Genomic DNA, 20,006 nt, shown 5'->3' with positions numbered 1-20,006 from the left:
TATTTTGTTTGTTTCACTGCTGATTGATCAAACGGGTGTTCGTGTAGGTTGTTAATTGTAAGACTTGCTTTGTGAAGTCTTTATGTTATTTATGAGAGGCAGTATTGTCATTTTCACTTTGACGTGTTTCTTCCATCTGCCGACGGTGTCGCCGTTTCTCATTTCACCCGTTTTAGTGCGTACGCCTGGGTCAGAGCTTGCGTGAAGGACCGCACATTTTCCCGTCAAGTTTGCTTTTTATAAATATCAACTATTGCGTAGAGAGTGGCGTACGCCTTCTTTTGTGCGTACGCAATGTTTATAAATGAGGCCCCTGGTCCAGTAGCGGCTGGGCTTGCTTGTCCCTCTCCTTTGCTTGCTTCTAGACCAATCAAGATTTAGCAACGTCACATCTGCTGATGGGAGCTCAACAGGGAACTGCATCAACCCATGTGACCACACTCATATTTCAGTGATTCACCCTTAAAAAACTCTGTATAATACTGTTGAATACATTTTTTTAAATATTACATACATTATTCCTGCAGGCAAAACAATAATAGCAAAGGCAGCGTATAAAACTTCTTTGACTTAATAATTTAAAGTCCCACTATGGCAAACACAGCTGGCTGTGGTTCAATGCCCCCATCCAACCCATTAATGCCAAGCCAGCAACCGTTCATAGTATTTTAACCCTTGTGCTATCCTAGGCACTTTAACATTGGGAGTTGGGTCATCTAGACCCACCAGACAGTGCACTGAACCTTTTTTCTTCAATGATTTGTGATCTTCACTGGTGTCCATGGATTACATGAAATCTTTCCACATTTATCCACCTTTGTCATGGTAGGGAGAACACCTCAATGTAAGGGCGGGGTCATCTAAGATAGCACAAGGGTTAATGGTACGACTCTACTGTGAACCCAAACCCAATCACTCAGTCCCAGGGCAGACGCTCTTCCACTAGGCCACTGAGTTGGTGAAAAGTTTTGACTTGCTGAAGCAAAATCTAAGCTTGATTTAAGTGTTTCCTTTTAAGATGTACAGTGTGTTATCATTGTTGTTTTCAGATCCTTCCCATGTTTGTGCGTCAGATTTTCCTCAGATTTAGAGCCATAAAATAAAAGCATGTACTGTTTTCCACTTGCCCTATTAGTGCCTGACATTCAGCACAACAATGCTTGATCTCTGCTATTTTCCAGCCTAACAAGTGGGTGCACAGCTTCCTCCCCTGATATGCCAATCGTTCATTTACAACAATTCGTACCTCTGTTCAAGCATCAAAGAAGGAGTTGCACATTTGTGTACAACTGCAGAGTATCTGGGATTTTGACGAGGCTTATGAGCAGAAAAGAATCAGCATAATTGCATTCTGCTGCACATGTGCAAATACAAGGCTTTAAAGGTTTTCCCTGTGATTTAACTGCTAAATAAACTTATGGATATTTTGTCCTGAATCTGCCATAACTTTTACCTCCACCATCATCTTACCAAGCAATTAGGAAAAGAGCCCGCCTGCACTGGCAGCCACACACACCCACACTTTGATGCACACATGAACGAGCACGGAGATTCAAAATCAACTGGACAACCGCATGCTCAAACACAGACAGTGATGCAACAAAACAGCAACAGCAAAAGCAGCGCTCTGATGATAATTACTGTTGCTGTGTGTCTGGCTGCCTGGAGAGGGGAAAGCTGAATATCAGAGGAGAGCTCGGCCTGCAGTGAGGTGGCATCGGGCCCCGGACAGACAGGGGGCAGAAAGTTTCTTCAAAGTTGTTCGTGGCGCAGCGCTTTGCTGGCACAGAGGTCAGATGAAACAAAAAGATCAGACAACAGAGCCGCCGCGTTGGACCTGACTGCGGCGAGCAGCATCATTACAGCAGACCAGAGGATGGATAGCCATTTCAGGTTTTCTGTCATACACAAAGTTACAGCCTCAGAATGGTGACTGAAAAGTTAGATAAATGTAATGAAGGGACACTGGAAGTTTCACAATAGAGAGCTATATTGGTAATGCTCAGCTCAACACAAAACAAATTGAAATAGCAACACTGAGTGCACCTGCTGCATTTTCAATGTTATGCTAATGACGCTAAGCACCTTGAAGAGACTCAGCCATACTAAAGATACGGCCTTGAGTTTAAAACACAATGTGAATGAAATCAATTTAGACCAGGAATAAAATGGTATTTTTGGTCCTCCAAACACTCATGCAATCACTCCAGCATCAAACTGGCTTTTGCTACAGTTGCAATTCTTGACTCCTTTTACCTATTAGTTGATGAAATTACAGGATCCCATAATGCACAGAAATGTACTTTTATACATTTAGAGTAAGACTGCATCAAGGCTCATTATCCCCTTGTCCCTTTCTTCAAAATAAATTAAAAAAACTGTCATTTTATAGGACACAGTTTTTGCAGAGTGGAAGATGTTTATCATAAATTTGCTTCTGAGTTGTGGACAGGACCTTTAGTGCAGAGTAAGCCCACCCCTGCTTCCCATCATCCATCTGTCGACACTCTTTAATATTACTGGTGAAACAAAAATGGTGAGCAAAGTCAGAGCTATTACTCAGGCATACAGTTCTGAGCCAGATGCCAGCTCAGTTGAAGAAAACCAAACGGTGCATGGATCTATTTATCTAGAAGTGGATGCATTAGAATGGAACAGAGTAGGGAGCTCACGAAACACTGTTCAGTCCATCATCTGCAAATGGAAAGAGTATGGCACAACTGCAAACCTACCTAGACATGGTTGTCCACCAAAACTAACAGGCCAAACAAGGAGAGCACTGATCAGAGATGCAGCAAAGACGGCCATGGTGACTCTGGATGAACTGCAGAGAGCTACAGCTCAGTTGTGCACTGCAAAAATCTGGACGTTATGGAAGAGTGGCAAGAAGAAAGCCTTTGTTAAAAGGAAACCACAAGAAGTCCCGTATGCAGTTTGCCATAAGCCATGGGAGTGACTCAGCAAACATGTGGAAGAAGGTGCTCTGGTCAGATGAGATCAAAATTGAACTTTTAGGCCTAAATACAAAGCGCTGTGTGTGACGGAAATCTAACACTGCAGATCACTCTGAACACACCATACCCACTGTCAAACATGGTGGTGGCATCATCATGCTCTGGGGCTGCTTCTCTTCAGCAGGGAAAGGCAATCTGGTTAGACTTGATGGGAGGATGGATGGAGCCAAATACAGGGCAATATTGGAATATTGAAAACCTGCTGAAGTCTGACAAACCCTTCAGACTGGGGCTGGGATTCACCTTCCAACAGGACAACGACCCTAAACATAAAGCCAAAGCTACAATCCAATGGTGTAAAATGAAACGTACTCAGGTGTTGGAATGACCCAGTCAAAGTCCAGACGTAAATCCAATCGAGAATCTGTGGCAAGATCTGAAAACAGCTGCTCACAAAGGCTCTCCGTCTAATCTAACTCAGATTGAATTGTTTCGCACGGAAAAATGGGCAAATATTTCAGTCTGCACAGCTGGTAGAGACAAACCCAAAAAGACTTGCAGCTGTCAATGGAGCAAAAGGGGGTTCCACAAAGTATTGACTTTACAGTATTGACTCAGGGGGCTGAATACTTTTGCTGACTTGGTGCCCCCATCCAACCCATTTTGGGAAAAACTTTTAAGTTTTTTTATAAGTAAAAAAATAAAATAAATGAACTCTTGCATACTTTTCTTTCCACTTCACAATTGTGTGCCACTTTGCGTTGGTCTTTCACATCCCATTCCAATAAAAAATAAAAATATATTTCTTTGTGGTCATAATGTAAGAAAATGTGGTAAAGTTCAAGGGGTGTGAATATTTTTGCAAGCCACTGTATGTATCCATCATCAGAAAATGTTACAAAAACACATCAAGCACAGCACCAAAGGCACAATTTACATTGGAGTGGGTCTGTTACCCTTGTGCTATCCTAGGCACTTTAACATTGGGAGTTGGGTCATTTAGACCCACTAGACAGTGCTCTGAACCTTTTTTCTTCAATGATTTGTGATCTTCACTGGTGTCCATGGATTACATGAAATCTTTGCACCTTTGTCATGGTAGTGAGAACACGTCAATGTAAGGGTGGGGTCATCCAAGATAGCACAAGGATTAACTGAGAGCTTTTGTCTAATTTCCACAAAAACGTCTTCTCCCAGTCAAAGTGCATGTAAGCAAACGTTTCCAAATCTTTCAGAAAGTGAAGCGTTGAGCCATCTTCTTTAGGTGCAAAATGACTAGCTCTGCTTAAGGATGTATTTTTTGTGCTGATTTTACATGTTTATTTGTATGTGGTCCCTAAAACACTTTGATGTCAAATCAAATCAAATCAAACTTTATTTATAAAGCACTTTTCATATAAAAATATGACACAAAGTGCTTTACATTAAAACACAACAAAATATAAAAAAAATCATGATGATTAACAAATAAATAGATAAATAAATAAAATGGGCCCCCCTTCCCCGTACCTAGCCCCCCACTCCTTTCACACCTCCCACCCTTTAACTGATGGGAAAGACAATTAGAAATAGGCTGAGCACAAGAACAAGATGCTGGAAACGCTGGGAATCGGAACCTCCCTCTCCGTGAACAGCCGCATAGACAGCAAAATGCAGTATCACAGGCGGGGACCGCTCCACCACAGCGGTGATGCAGGTCCCCATCCAGAGCTGCAGTGGCTGAACAGCAGCCGACCCAGAGGGAGAGGTTCCAGCTGAGGAAGCACTGGAAATAAAAGTTAGTTTTTACAGTTGGAATGGTTAACAGACCAGTGCCAGAGGATCTCAGGGTCCGCGAGGGTTCATATTTTACCAAAAGATCTGATAAATAAGAAGGCGCAAGACTGTTAAGACATTTAAAAACGGTTAAAAGTATCTTAAAATCAATCCTGAAGCATATGGGGATACAGGGATTTTAAAATTGGGGTGATGTGAGCCAACCTCCTGGTCTTTGTAAGAACTCGTGCAGCAGAGTTCTGGAGAAGCTGAAGGTTCCTATTGTTTGTTTTTGGAAGACCAGCAAGCAGGGCGTTATAATAAAAAATTTTACTCATGATAAAAGCATGCATTAGCATCTCCATATTAGCAAGAGAGAGTAGTGGGCGGACTCTTGCCAGATTTTTAAGATGATAAAAACCAGTTTTAACCACCTGTTTTATGTGGGGGATAAAAGTTAGCTTAGAGTCGAAGATAACACCCAGGTTTCTGATGGTTTCTGAATGACTTAATGAAAGTTCCTGTAGCTTCAGAAACTGTTTCTCCCTCTTGGCTTCAGGACCGATAACTAAAATTTCAGTATTTCCTGGTTGAGCTGCAGAAAATTATTTGCCATCTATAATTTCACGTCTTAAATACAGTTAAAAAGTGCTTCTATTGGTGTTGTGTCATCAGGAGACATAGCTATGTGCACTTGTTGATTTGCACTTGTACTTGAAAAGAGAAGTTTAAAACAAATAGCATTTAAACAATAAGCACAGAAAAATGAAAGTCAAATGAAATCAAATAAGCTGCTAAGCTGACAAAGGCTAAAATACATTTCACGGTTGTCTTTCCACTTCATCAGGGCATGATAAGAATAGAAAAAGACCAACACAATTTTTTCTGACTATAAATTTGCAAAGAAAAATGTGCGTCTTGTAAAATGTTATCTGAAGGTTTTGTAGCTATGGGGAGTTTTGCTGTCCCTTCCAAAGAATCCACACTGTTGTTCCCACATGACGACCCCCTCTGCTCATCCTTCTTGGCTCTGGAAAACCAACGGCTGCAGGAAAACAGATGGGGAAGTGTTCTCAGTGCTGATGGCGAACTCTGCTCTCCTGTTTCACTGAAGTCCTCTGCAGCACCGAGAATACACAGGATTTTGTCTGAGGCAGCGTGTTCACACGCTTAGACAGAATGAGCCAATCAATTAAGAAGATGCGGGGTAGCTGATGAAGGATATTGCTGTAATTGTGCCGTTCTAAATGAGCCACTTATTTTTAACCAGGAATAAAAAGGACAGGTGCTGAGTTTTCTAACTCTTTCAGGATTCAGTTTTTTTATTTTTTGGTATAATCCTGCAGTGGCAGATGGACAAATAATCCTCTTTTTCTGGAACATTACCAATAATGGAAATGATTTCATAAACAGCCCAATCTGCTTCCTCCACAGCAGTGGATACCCCCCTATTTTGTCTTAAGATTTCAGAGTAATAGTTTTTTTCACACCACGCGTTTGCAATAACATCTGTTCAGAATCCTTTAAAAGGGGCTCTAACAAGCCATTATAGGACTTAAATAAAACAAGGGAAACTTAACAATTTGAATTTATATAAGTTCTAAAGATGTTCTTTTGTTGTACTCGTTTTAGTCTTCCCAACTTAAATTCTGCTGTTAAAAACATTTTTTTAACTATCTGTATTTCCCTGCTTTCATCTCCTGCTTGGTGACCCTCTGACCCCTTACCTAACGGCTGATTTGAAGGAATTAGGTGTTTAAACCATTTGTCCATTGTCAGTATTTGTAGTTTTTTTTGTGTGTGTGTGGTGGAAGCAACACCACACTTGCTGCTTGGGCAATTTCCAACCCAAGAAGTCGAGCGAGTCCTCACATTGTGACGTCAAAAGTGAGGAACAACCTCTTTCAGGAAGAGTCTGCGCTGCTAGCTCCGCCCCCCCAGGCTAACACACACACCCACTTTCTCCGTGGAGCTAGCGGGGAACACTTTTTATTTTAAATGCACAATACACACATCCAACTTTGCATAAGGCTTAGATGTGAGCGAAACGCAGACACGCTGCCAAGGTTGACGCCATGGAATGGGCGACACCCACAGGGAGCGAAAGGCGGAGCCTTAGAGATCGAGTCGTTTTACCTTCTGGTAAAATGAGCTTTGAAAAAAACATTTCATAAACCATTTGTTCTTTAGTGCGCCGAAGGTGATATAATTTATGGATATAGTTTACTCTGAAAGTCTAAAGAAAAGCCTGATACAGGTGCGCTGTAGGATGACACCTTCCTGTGATGTGAAGTCACACATCTACAGTGCCCTTCTACCAACAGGAAGGTTGCAATCTTCTGTCCACCCACCGGCTCAACAGCATCCACCTCCCTCACTCCGGCAGAAATACCAACGTGACATTTGTCTGAAACAACTACTTTCGTCTTTTTCTTCAAATGAGGAAGACACTTTTCAAACAGAAATGCTTGCAGTCACATTTTATTTTTAAAACAAACAAAGTTCTCTGATCGTACTTCATGAATGAACATTTTACTTTAGTTTTCAGCAAAAAAAAAGATCCAAAAAACACAACTTTTAAAGCCAATTTCATTCTTTTGTCACAGGGAATGTGCGAAGAAACTAAAGAAAACCTCACAAAACAGCTCTGACAATGATGCTACAAGACACAAAAACATTCTGACTGAAGTAAACAGAAACACCTAAGAAGTTTGATTTACAGTAAAAGAAACCATTCCACTGAAGGTTTGAGAGAACAACAAACAGTGATACGTTCTCCAGCTATTCAAGTATTTTCTCCATCTTCTCTCCTCCTTCGACGTGTGTGTCTTCTATTTAATAAGGAAGCTGAAAGAAAAGGCAGGAAAAACAAAACATGAATTATATCCTTTTTCCCATTTTGCTTCTGAGAATCCAAACTTCTCTGAAACATTTGGTGTAAAATTGGGCAGAAGTTCTTTATAAAGAACTTCAAACTCATTGCCCTCAATTTTCTTCCAATTTTCCATCTTTGGGAGGTTAAACATTTGTTCTTGCTTAACTTTTGTGCAAACAAAGCGACTGATTAAACTCTCAGGTTAATTGACTATTTTATCCTCGAATCATTTGCTCCTCAAGAATTGATCAGGTAAAACCAACAATACAGAAAACTGTAAGACAATAAGAGCCAACAGACGAGCCGTAATGATGACCACTATAGGAATTTAACGTTTCCTCAGCCTTTTACACAGTAATGTAGATATGGCTGCAGATTTAAGCATATTTGGGGCCTTGTGCCATCTTTTTTAACTAGTAGCTTTGGTTTTAGGCCGTTTTTTCTGCTAAACTGGCCACAAACAAAAGAACTAAACCCTTGGCCCAATCTTTTTTTTCATGCTTCATCTTCTATGGGACAATGTTGTTTGCCATGAGGTTTAGGTTGCATCTTTAAGCAGAGCTGAATACGACCCCTGGTCTCGTGTGTATTTGTGCTTGTGCCAGTTTTCAGCTCCTGCACAGGTCCAGCTTCACCCTTTCCACAAATCAGCTCTGCCTCCTCCTCTACCAATCACCAGGCTGGGACAGAGGTTTAAAAGCTCCCAGAAGCCCTTGCTCCAATGGTGGCTGAATTTCCTGGAAGGACTCTGTTCGTCAGCTTGCCCCTGCCGTCTGTCTCGGCCTAAAAGTCTGTTCAAGCCCGGATTTAGCGGATTCCTGCAGTTTCACCATTCTCACATTTGCTTCTGTGTTTTGGTTCTTGTTTGGCTTCCTTTTTGTTGGCTGTTATTTGATAGTTTTCTAATTGATAAGTAGCTGCAATTTTTCCTGCATTAAACCAATGTTAATAAACTCTCAGACATTCCCACACTTTGTTTCGTCTCAGTCATTTGAATCTATTCGTTTTGTATTCAATTTGTGTCACTCCCGGCATCCGTCACCCAGATTAAAGGCTGCGCTCCCCTTTTACCCCTCCTGGTTTAACCATTTTCTTTATGTGATCCCTTTTTTCCAGATCAGGGACGTAACCAGTTGTTCTGAGCACCCATCATGCTTGATTTTGGGGTTCAAACATACCCAGAAGAACTGGTACTGTTTGGTGTGAGTGCACTCTGAGATATTCTACAACTCCCTAAGATATAAACGGAAAGAGCAGCCATGAATCCTGCTAAAGCGGCATCTCCAAATCCCTGAAGAGAGTTTGGATCCAGGTTAAAGGTTGGCGATGCAGAGAGAACATTCTGGCAGAGTTGGAACTCAGCAACCTGTCAGCTGATAAATAGAATCATGAAGCGACTCATGTTATGAATACTTCTGTTATACTTCCATGTCACGCTGTTACTGTGAAGATTCAGAATCAAATCTCCTGTATTTCTCCTAACCATGACCATAGTCGTTGGGATATGGGTAATCCCAGAAGTCTTCGTATGTCGACAATCTCTTCTTGATGCAGGAATTTTTGGGATGATATTCCCATATCAGCATGTAAGCTCAATGTGGTTTCATATAATTATTTCCTCCTATGATGCAAAAAACAGTTGCAAAGCACATAGAATATGTATGATTATTATTTTATATTATTCTTTGATTTTAAGTTACACAAATAGCATCAGCAGCCGTTAATTACTCTACAGTTGGGGCAAAAATATTGATTCACTTGTAAAAATGAGATTTGTAATGTGCATACACTTTAAATGTGAGAGACAGAATGTCAATAAAGAATCCAGTAAATCACATTACATTTAAAAAAAGAATTTATTTGTATAGTGGAGCAGAAAATAAGCTTTTAGCTCCGACAAACAAGCAAGAATTCTGTCCCTCACTGACCTGTTATTTCCTCTTTAAGAAGCATTTCTATCCTCCACAGGTTACCTGTATTATTGTCACCCGTTTGAACCGTATAGAAAACACCTTTAAACAGTCAGACTGCAACTTCTCCACCATGACCATGACCAAAGAGCCATTTAAAGACACCAGGGACAGGATTGTAGACCTGAACAAGACTGGGATAAACCAATGGACAAAAAGCAAGCCCCTTGGAGAGAAGAGAGCAATTATTAGAAAATGGAAGAAATACAAGATCGATCCACCTGGAGCTCCATGAAATATCTCACTTAGTGGGTGTTCTAATGATCTGGGACTACACAAGGGAACTGGTTAATGATCTGAAGAGAGCTGAAACCATGGTAACAAAGGTTACTATAGTAATGAACTTCGTTTTCAGGGATTCAAATCCTGCAGTGCTCCAAAGGCCCCGCTGCTTCAGCCAGCATATGTCCAGGCCGGCCTAAGGCCTGTCATGTGGTCAGACAACACCAAAATGGAGCTCTTTGGAATGAACGCTGCTCGCCATATTTGGGGTGGAAGAATGTGGAGTCGCATCTCAAGAACATCATGGAAACACCATGCTGTGTGGCTGCTTCTCTCCAAAGGGAACAGGATGACTTCAGTATTAAGAAAATGGGACTATATATGGTGAGATTTTGGGCAAAACCTGGATATTCCAGCATAACAATCCATTGTCCGGACAGTGATGCACTAGCTTTTAAGATTTTGGAGTGATCCATCCAGTCTCTGAACCTCAATCCAATAGAAAAAATGTGGAGGGAGTTGAAAGTCTGTGTTGCGCAGCGACAGCCCCAAAACCTCACAGCTCTAGAGAAGATCTGCATGGAAGAATGGACCAAAATAGCAGCTACAGTGTGTGCAAAACTCGTGAGAATCTACAGGAAATATTTGTTGTCTGTCAACCAGGGTATCGATATCAACTTTTTTTATCGAGCAAATACTTAGTTTCTGCAATAATGTATAAATTGTAAAAAAAAAAAAATCATACAGTGTGACTTCCTGGATTCTTTATTTACAGTAGTAAATTTACAGTAGTACAGGAGTACCTATACTGAACATCAAAGGCGTCTCTCAGCTTTTCAAGTGGAACAACTTGAAGAATCAATGACTAACTTTCAAATAAATTGATTTATTAAAAAATATTTATCTAACAAACTTGTAAAGGAGCCTGCGCGTGAATTTATCTTTACTGAAGGTGCTTTAAAATGACTTTCTTTTGTCTCATCTGTGATTTTAAGCCTATAAATCAAGAGCTTATATATTTTTACTGAGGTCACAACTGAGTAGCTAAAAAAAACTCAGTTTGTTCAATTTGCTTTTAGCAATCAAACAAAGGATAAATCTGTTTTTGTGCTGTTCCCCAACAGCCTTTTAGTAAATGGCAGAAGGAGAAATCATCATAAAAATTTGTTTAAAATTACTGCACATTGCCTTGAAATGAGGTGTTGATTAAATCTAGATAAAAACAAAATATTGCTGTAGTCACCTGTATGGATAACCATGGTACTTAGACCTGAAGATAGAGAGCAGGAAACTGAAGAAAAACACCACCAGGCCCAGGCCAACCAGGCAGATAACTGCAGAACAGACAAAAGAAGCACTGATAAAAGCAATGCAGACGATGCAAAACATGTGAAATATGGCAAATATCTCAGTTTGGTGTCATCTCAGTTCTGGCAACAGGGAAGAATTGAATAGCAACAAAACTGAAAGTCTTAAAAATAAGTGCTTAATTAAAAAAAGTAAAAGCTAAAAGACATCTTTTTTTAATATAGTTCTCCAACTAAAGAAAGCTCAAGTTAAGGGCTTGATCCAAAGCAAAAGACAAGGTCAGCTTTTGTCATGAAGTGGGTTTTGTTTAAAGATCTACACTTAAAAATGTGCTGCAGTCATTTTATAATCTGAATAAAATGCATTTCCTGAATACCATTAAAATATTACTCACATGCCATTCTGTCTTAAAAACACTATTACACTGTTAGCACTCAATTCAAAATTCAAATTCAGCTTTATTTATATAGCGCTTTTCATGCTATATAGCATCTCAAAGTGCTTCCCAGAGAAAGAATAAAAAAGATAAAAAAAAAAAATATATATATATGTATATAATAGTTAAAATAATAAATAATAAACATAGTAAAAATAATAAAAATAATAATAAAAATAAATGCTAATAATAATAAAGTAAATAAATTAAATAAACACAAAAACCCAACACATACACATCCCTCCACACATATAAAAAACACATATAATTAGCTGTTAAAATGTTATAAAATCAAATAAAAACATGTGGACAAGTAAAAACTATGTAAAAGCTTTACTAAAAAGATGTGTCTTAAGTTTTTTCTTAAAAACCTCCACAATGGCTGAAGCCCTCACGTCCTCAGGCAGGCTGTTCCACAGGCGAGGCCCACAGTTTTGAAAGGAGGCCTCGCCGTGGGTTTTAGTTTTGACCTTTGGGACCACCAGCAAACCTGCACCTGTGGACCTGAGGGCTCTGGGAGGGTCATAGACTTAAGGCCTGTTCACAGCGGGACGAATTTCGCCCGCGATTTTCGCCGACGTTTAACGCCTCGTGACTAAACAAAGGGCACCAATGAGCGTGTGCACACCGATGCGAAAAAACGCCACGCGTCAAAGCGTCACTTTTTAAAAAACGCCTCGGTTTCGTCTTTTTGGTTTGACGCGTCGCGTCGAAATCTATTCGACCAATGAGAACGGCGCTTTTGCACACGTGTCTGGAGCCTCTGAAGTTATGATAAAACACAACTTGGGGGCGCTCAAACACAAAACTGACTTGCTGAGCACACATACCAGCGAAGAAGATAGACGCCAAGTAGCGTCTACACTGCCACGAAGAAATAATGATGGACATTCTAAAATATCCCCGAACCAAGCACCAGTTAGAGCTACTGGTGCTTGAAATATTCATGTTTTCTTTGTATGATTCTGACAAGCGCGTAAATACTTGCTCTCTTCTTCTGAGTGAAAAGCGACTTTAAGAAGCGTAAAGTTGCGCAGCGCCACCTTGTGTACAGGAGTATTTCTGTTTACATTAAGCGCCATCTAATGTCAGGGAATGAAATTGCATGTTTGCTCGGCTCATCGTCAGCGAAAATCGCCTGGGTGTGAACACAAAAAACGTGGCGAAAGACGCTGGCGAATAACGCCTGGCGAATAACGCCTGGCGAATAACGCCTGGCGAATATTCGTCCCGGTGTGTACGGGCCTTAAAAGTAAATCTGATAAAAATGAGGGTCCTGTTCCATGTAGACTTTTATAAACTAATAAAAGAACCTACACATTGATTTTTTTAGTTTTATGTATTTATTTTTTATTGCAGTGTCAGGTTAAAAACTTTTGGCCAGGCAAAGTGTTTTAAAGAAAACTCCAAATGACAATTGGCGCATATAGCATATTTTATTCTAATTATGGCTTATCTGACATAAGAGTTTATTTTTGCCATGATGGTAGTGTCTTATTCAGGAAACTTAGGAAAAGACCAGAGTATTGGCTTGGAAATGAACACAGTCAAAGACAGATTACAACTCACTGATAAAACAACAAAAATTACAGAAAGTGTATTGACATTTTTTGTAAACATGTTTTTTTAGACCCTAAAAACTGCATTTAACACTTTTGAACTGACATGTTTGTATTGCTCTTTGCATCCCATGCATCAGACTATCAGACAAAACGGCCTGTTCAAATAATGGATTTATAGCTAATGATATTCTGTGGATATCCCTACCAATTGTAAAAATGCTGGCAGAGTCGTGTTCATAATGGCAGTTCAAACCCAAACGGCACACTAATACATTGAAATAGGCACATTAGCAGTAGTACTACATGGTAAATGGTGTGTACTTGTATAACGCTTTTCTTCCTTCCTCGAAGGCCCAAAGCGCTTTACAGTCACAGTCCCATTCACAGACTGATGGCGGCTCCACTGCTGAACATTGGCACCAACCTTTCACCACGGGGAAGGTAGGGTTCAGTGTCTTGCCGAAGGACACATTGACATATGGGCGGGGAACCTGCAATCTTCCGATTAGAGGTCGACCACCCTGCCGCTGCACCACAGCCGCCTGTTAGCTCACTACATTCCCTCTATAGATTGAGCCAAGCAGGGGCTTTACCATCCAGTGCTCAGAGCAGAAGACAAAAGCAAAGCAGGGAAGGACAATTACTAAAGCTAACACAAACCTGACATGTTGAGTTGTGTGATAAAGTGTGGCGCCCGCACTGCTGTAGTAGGTGTGGGATGTGGGAGAGTCCTGAAGCAGCACCTGCCGTTGATGAATAGCTAAATGACTGGAGTTTTGTGGCTTACTGTCATTTAAAGCGGGGGTCTGCAACCTGAGGCTCCAGAGCCACGTTGCTTTTATTTCTCCATTGTCACTCAGGTTAAAGAAAAATAAAATGTTTTTAGTTTAAAAAGTACATGTAAAGTAATAAGCAATTAAGTATTAAAGCTAAAAAAAGGAAAATTAAGTTTCAGACTGAATTTGAATTCTACTCCTAGCCCTGTCACAGGAAATGTGCAAAGAAACTGAAGAAAACCTCACCAAACAGCTCTGACAATGATGCTACAAGAGCAACATTCTTGCAACATTCTTGCTGAAGTAAACGGAAACACCTAAGAGGTTTGCTTTACAGAAAAAACCCAATTCCAATTGCTTCTCCCTACCCCTCCAATTGTAAGAGCATTTGAAGCCGTAGTGGTGTCTGCACTTGTTTTTAAGGAAAACCCATAGTGACTTAGGACTGGGTATCCCTCCGCTAGGAGGGTGTTCAGCCTCACGCTTTGCTGCTGAAGGGAAATGCATTTCTTTATGTGGGTGTGCTCTAAAACAGTGTTTTTCAACCAGTGTGCCGCGGCACACTAGTGTGCCGTGGGAGATGGCCAAGTGTGCCGTGGGAAATTGCCCTCATTAACTGATCTAAAAACATTTCCCATCTCCAGGATTTTTGCTCTCTGTTCATCCAAACAGGCCCTGATAAAACACTGAGGAGTTAAGAATATAAAAGATCGTAAAATACCTTTTCTTTGCGTTTATTTTATTTTATTAAAGACATTTTGATAAGAATGACGTACCGCGATTCAGCTGCACCTTCGGCTGTATTTTGGAAAAGTCCCGTGTTGGGGGGGTTAATCACATGTCATCGGTCTGACCAATCAGAAGTGCTTAAAGTATTCACTTCCTTGTCCCGATTTAGCTCGTAAAGTCGCTCAGTTCTAACAGAAATACCAGCTAAAGCTCGTCTTTAGCGGTGTAGCTTTCCACAGAATCCGGTATCAGACCGTGGAACAAGTGAACAAAACAATGAAGCTCCGAAAACCGATCTTCGGCCGTTTTATGCACTACATTTCCCATGATGCATTGGGTTGTGAGAGTGACAGCGCAAAAGGAGATCTGTTGTTAAACGTCTTGAAACTAACGAACACACAAACTGTTTTTAAATCTTCTAACTTAACTTTTATTGCATCTTTTAGAAAAAAACAGCTGCAGTTTCCAGCTTTTTCTGTAACAATTATCTCAAAAATGCATGTGAGATTGTGCAGGGGCTGTAGATCAATACAGACTATGAGTTTCTCCTTTTTTTTTAATTTTTGGATGCTGGTGTGCCGCTGGATTTTTTTTAAGGTTAAAGTGTGCCGTGGCTCAGAAAAGGTTGAAAAACACTGCTCCAAAACAAGGAGTGGACCTTATGGTTTGAAAAATACCAACTGAAACTGAAGGAATGAAAAGATTGTGAGTTTGAATCCACGGTGGAGTCATACCAAAGATTAAAAATGGGGCCCAAAGCCTCCCTGTTTGAAACTCAAACTCAAACAGGGAGGATGAAGTTGGGGGTTAAACCACTAAATAGCACAGCTGTGTCTGCAGGTCATTGCACCCCCAAAGGACGTGTAAATGGGGAAAACTAATTTCACAGGCCTACGTAGGTGTGCAACAACTAATGGGACTTTGCCTTTTTAAATAACTGATTTAATTTAATAAGATTTACACATTTTATAGATGCACCACTAACAGTAAAGTTTTTATTCTTATTTTGTTGCTTTTTTTTTATCATTGCTGACATTACACTACCTCCTGCTGCATTGAGATGATCCCATGTGACACAGGGTGTCTTTTATTTTGAAAAGAAATCAAGTTCTCTGTCAAGTTATTAATATTTTGAAAAAAAAAAACCTGTTTTTTCTTTAGCTTTGGTTTTTTTTTATGCGAAATTAAAAAAACCAAATAAACCTGTTCATTTATGTTCATCATAATAGTAACAATAACTTAAATCCAAATTAGTGACTTATTTTTCTGAGGGGGGAGAAAGACTTTGTGGCTCCTTCTGAGTTGTTGTCAGTGAGATATCGACCTGAATGGCTGTTAAAGTGTTGAAAGTTGCAGACCTCTAAGTTAAAATATTAAGACTTTCCTCACAGGTTGGCACTACAAAACTAGTTTAAGGATGACAGAGAGAATTTGCTGGAGCAAAGAGTATGAGCAATACATTTGCTACCAACAAATACAACCAAGAGTTTATCAATCCCCTTGGTGAGATCAAGAGTGGATCTCTTACAACAATGTAGAGAAGTTTCTGGAAAGTGGGACGAAACAACATCTTCATAAAACTTGTTTATGTGATGCATCTGTGTTTTAAATTCAACATTTGGAAGAACTTTCTAGTCATGGTTCTAATCATTCAGGTACTTGCCACAACCGGTTTCTTTTTAAACCTGCTGTCAAGCAGAAAATTATATTCACAGCAATTAGCATTTTATTTCCTTAGTGGCCATTCTAACGTGAAGTATACATAAACATGATTGCTAATCTGTGGAGAAATTACGTGTCTCTGTGTGTTGGTGTAAAAAATGAATGCACACACTCTCATGCAAGGTCCAATCCTTGTGAGGAGCTGTGTTAAATTAAACTGTCACCAACACCTGATATTGTTAATCAGGGATTAGGACGAGTAGCTCTCCTAGAGACTGAGTTGTGAGATTTGGTTTTCAGAGCATGTGGATAGGAGAGAAGGAGAGAACAGAAGTGTCAAAACAAACGCTTTAGCTGAGAAACTGTAAGATGGATTCTAAGTGTCAGTTTTTGTCTATGTGCGGGGCTCGGATGCTTTGCATCCTCTGTGTGTGGCAATGTGGTAATGCGTGCATATATAAGACAACGATGGCTGCAGTGTCAGTGTCAGCCACTCCATAAATGCTCCGCTTTCATTCGGTCTCTGTCCAAGTGTAGAGAAATATTTACAATTCGCCGTATGAATCTAAGCGCTTGCACTGTGGCAGAGATGAGTGTGCGTATGTGTGTGAGACCCCAGCTTAGTTGACATTCAAGTACTAATCCGAGAAGCACATGGAGATACTCGCATGCACACTTCTGCAGCACAAACGTGTGCTCTTAAGAGTGCTGTGAAGGGCATCAGCAGCACAGGTCAATTAGTCGTTCCCTGCTGAGAAAACCTCACTTTTGAGAGGCTGTAATTTGGGTTAAAATAAAGGTTAAAAAAGTAACCTATTAAAGAGAGACGGAACAGTTGTAAACGTGAACTGTATTCCGATGATGGTCTTGAGAACAAACAGTCTTAAATACGTTTAAGGACATTTGGAATCATGCTTCACTACCTGCCATATCCCCGTACGTCCACAGCAGGACGTGTGCAAGTGCTCAAGCATCTTCACGGAGTTGAGAGGGACACATCTTTCTTTGCACATCAATAATGCAGAGCTCCGAGTCTATATCCGTGGATAATGACGTTCACAAATGCACATGTGCTAAGCATGCCAATATGTGGACTAATGTATAACCACAGTTTATTGACCAGCTGTTTAGATGAATAGTTTCCTTTTCTGACAAAGGTACTAATCCCTTTCCCAACTGAAGGCTTTGGCTCACTTTAAACTGTAATATATGTGTCTGTAAAAACAGAACAAGGAAGCCTCTGAACATATTAGGTTAAGCTCATCTCATATGAATAGACTTTGCAGCTAAATGGTTCTTTAAAGCTTATTCTATGATTAGGAATTGGTTAAAGGAAATATGACAAGACTCAAACAAGCCAATTCTGTCTTGCTTTAGCTTTTCAGTTATGCTTTTTTCTCATTATATTATGTTTGGTTTGCATTTAATTTTTCAGGATGTTGGCAAAGCTTTTGCATCCCTGTAAGGCTCTTTGAATTTGAATTGCCTCAGTGCATGGAAGGTGCTTTATAAATAAAACCGCCTTTCCTTATTTCTGCCAACCAATGTCAAAAGGGCTTTTCAGTCTGTTCATAAATTGTGAATGTGCAAAGTAGATTACAGAACAGGACAACACAAACAACACATTTTAAAATCAAAACAATAAGATTGTTCAATCTAAACAGCCATTTGTACGTTGAAAGATGTAAATCTGCTCCAGGGACATTTATCATGTCTTTAAGCTTAGGCCTGTGTAAAGTATGAACTGTTATGCATATTTTTTGTGCAGAGGATGCAAAATGGAGCCCGACTGTCAGGCGAAAGTCAAAATTAGTCTAACCTTTAAAGCTAACATGCAGAGTAAGTGAAGGTAAAGGTGCACTAAAACATGCATAATAACACTGCAGAGCTCAGGAGTTTGACCTACTTGAAGTAACATTGATGTGGATTTGTTTAGCTACCCAAGAATCACCTACAGCGCAGCTGGACAATGGGGTAAAATGCAGCTCCGTGCTGAGCATAAATATCTTAAAAATTAAAAGTTTCAAGGATTGAGATTAAGCTCTATAACTCGGAAAGTCCTGATCAGGTTCTTTTTGGCCCTGATCTGATTACGAGTCATTTGATTTTGAGCATCTGCATTTACCAAGTTCCAATCCGATTTAATCACATTTAAAAAATGAACAAATTAATCAACAGAATCAGGTTTTCCCCTATTTTTATTTTATTAACCTTTTCTCATTTAACTGAGCACTTCTGTGAAGTAGTGTTACATGCAGGAATTTTTCAGTGTCTTTCCTTCTTCCTTCCTCTGCATGTGCTTAGTGAAGACACCTGGTGGAGACCTGACGAGCTGTCCAACCAGGCCGCCCAGCCAGCCACCAGGCCTTCATATAAGCTCTTGTGGATCACTGGGAAAGGGGGCTCTTTCTTGACCATAACTTTCACATGAATGCTTATGTCCCCTTCATGCTAGAGTGTGGGAGGTTTGTGGATAGGTAAGACAGGGTACCCTGTACACATCATGTAGCTTATCTTCTGTTATTCGCACTCGGTAAGTTGGTTGGTGCCACCTCTTGTATGTATTCATTCCCTTTTTGTAGATACGTCACTGAGACTTTTGATTCTTTGTTTTAGTTTTAGGATGGTGATAGCCAGGCTGTGTTTTTTTCTATTTATTTCATCCCTTTGGCCCAACCTTGGTCCCTACCTCCCCCTCCTTCCTTTATCCAATAAAAACTTTAAAAGTCAACCATTGTGTGTTTTATGTTACGGTACCCTCCAGCCCTAAACCTGCATGTTTGTGGACGTACACAAGTAGCTCGAACAATTGCGCAAAAATATAGCAACTATCAACTAGAAAAAAACGTTAATTATGAACTAGTAAAATAGGTGTTAATTAGTTGTGAGAGCATGTTGGCTGTAGCTTTATTATCTTCAGAACTATTGAATATTTTTGATCAGATGTGATTCATGACTCCATTAAAAATTCCTAAAAAGGAATAGGGCTTATCTTTTAAGATAAGATAAGATAAGATAAGATAAGATAAGCTATTCCTTTATTAGTCCCACGATGGGGAAATTTCCTGTAATGTTCAAGTAATGTCAGCATAGATATAATGAGTATTCGTGACTAGCTCATAATCTAGCCACAGGGGTTGCAAGCCAGTTGCCTCTGTGCCGGTCCCAAGCCCGGATAAATAGAGAGGGTTGCGTCAGGAAGGGCATCCGGCGTAAAAATTGCCAAAATAACCATGCGAATCATCCACAACACTTTAGACATACCGGATCGGTCGAGGCCCGGGTTAACAACGACCGCCACCGATGCTGTTAACCTACAGGGTGTCGGTGGAAATTTGACTACTGTTGGTCGAAGAAAGAGGGGAGGCAGAAGGGCCCGTGGCCAGAGAGAGAAGGGAAAAGGCAGGAACATAGGTTTGAGAATAGGGACTCTTAACGTTGGCACAATGACAGGGAAAGGCAGAGAGCTGGCAGACATGATGGAGAGAAGGAAGGTAGATGTACTGTGTGTGCAGGAGACAAGGTGGAAGGGCAGCAAGGCACGTAGTATTGGAGGATACAAACTGTTCTATCATGGTGTTGATAGGAAGAGAAACGGGGTAGGTGTGATTCTGAAGGGGGAGTTTGTAAACAGTGTTCTAGAGGTGAAAAGAGTCTCAGACAGGATGATGAGCTTAAAGTTAGAAATCGAAGGGGTGATGGTGAATGTAGTCAGTGGGTATGCGCCACAGGTTGGCTGTGAGTTAGAAGTGAAGGA

General features: G+C 40.4%; 1 protein-coding gene across 2 annotated transcripts in view; it reads right to left on the bottom strand.

The window, feature by feature from the left end:
- Nucleotides 1-7,174: 7,174 nt before the first annotated feature.
- The window catches only part of tusc3 (dolichyl-diphosphooligosaccharide--protein glycosyltransferase subunit TUSC3), a 91,093-nt gene continuing 78,261 nt past the window's right edge, over nt 7,175-20,006 (bottom strand). For both annotated transcript variants that reach the window (XM_004066213.4, XM_078949698.1), the window contains 2 exons: nt 11,020-11,110; nt 7,175-7,556 (listed from right to left, as the gene is read on the bottom strand). In XM_004066213.4, the coding sequence (XP_004066261.1) occupies nt 7,541-7,556; nt 11,020-11,110 (107 nt within the window). In that variant the 3' untranslated portion in view covers nt 7,175-7,540. The remainder of the gene's footprint in view (nt 7,557-11,019; nt 11,111-20,006) is intronic.

Source organism: Oryzias latipes, chromosome 1 (assembly GCF_053564925.1).
Source record: "Oryzias latipes strain Hd-rR chromosome 1, Olatipes_Hd-rR_3.1".
Lineage (NCBI taxonomy): Eukaryota > Metazoa > Chordata > Actinopteri > Beloniformes > Adrianichthyidae > Oryzias > Oryzias latipes.
The sequence above is the reverse complement of the archived record's forward strand: the minus strand, read 5'-3'. Positions and strand labels throughout refer to the sequence as shown.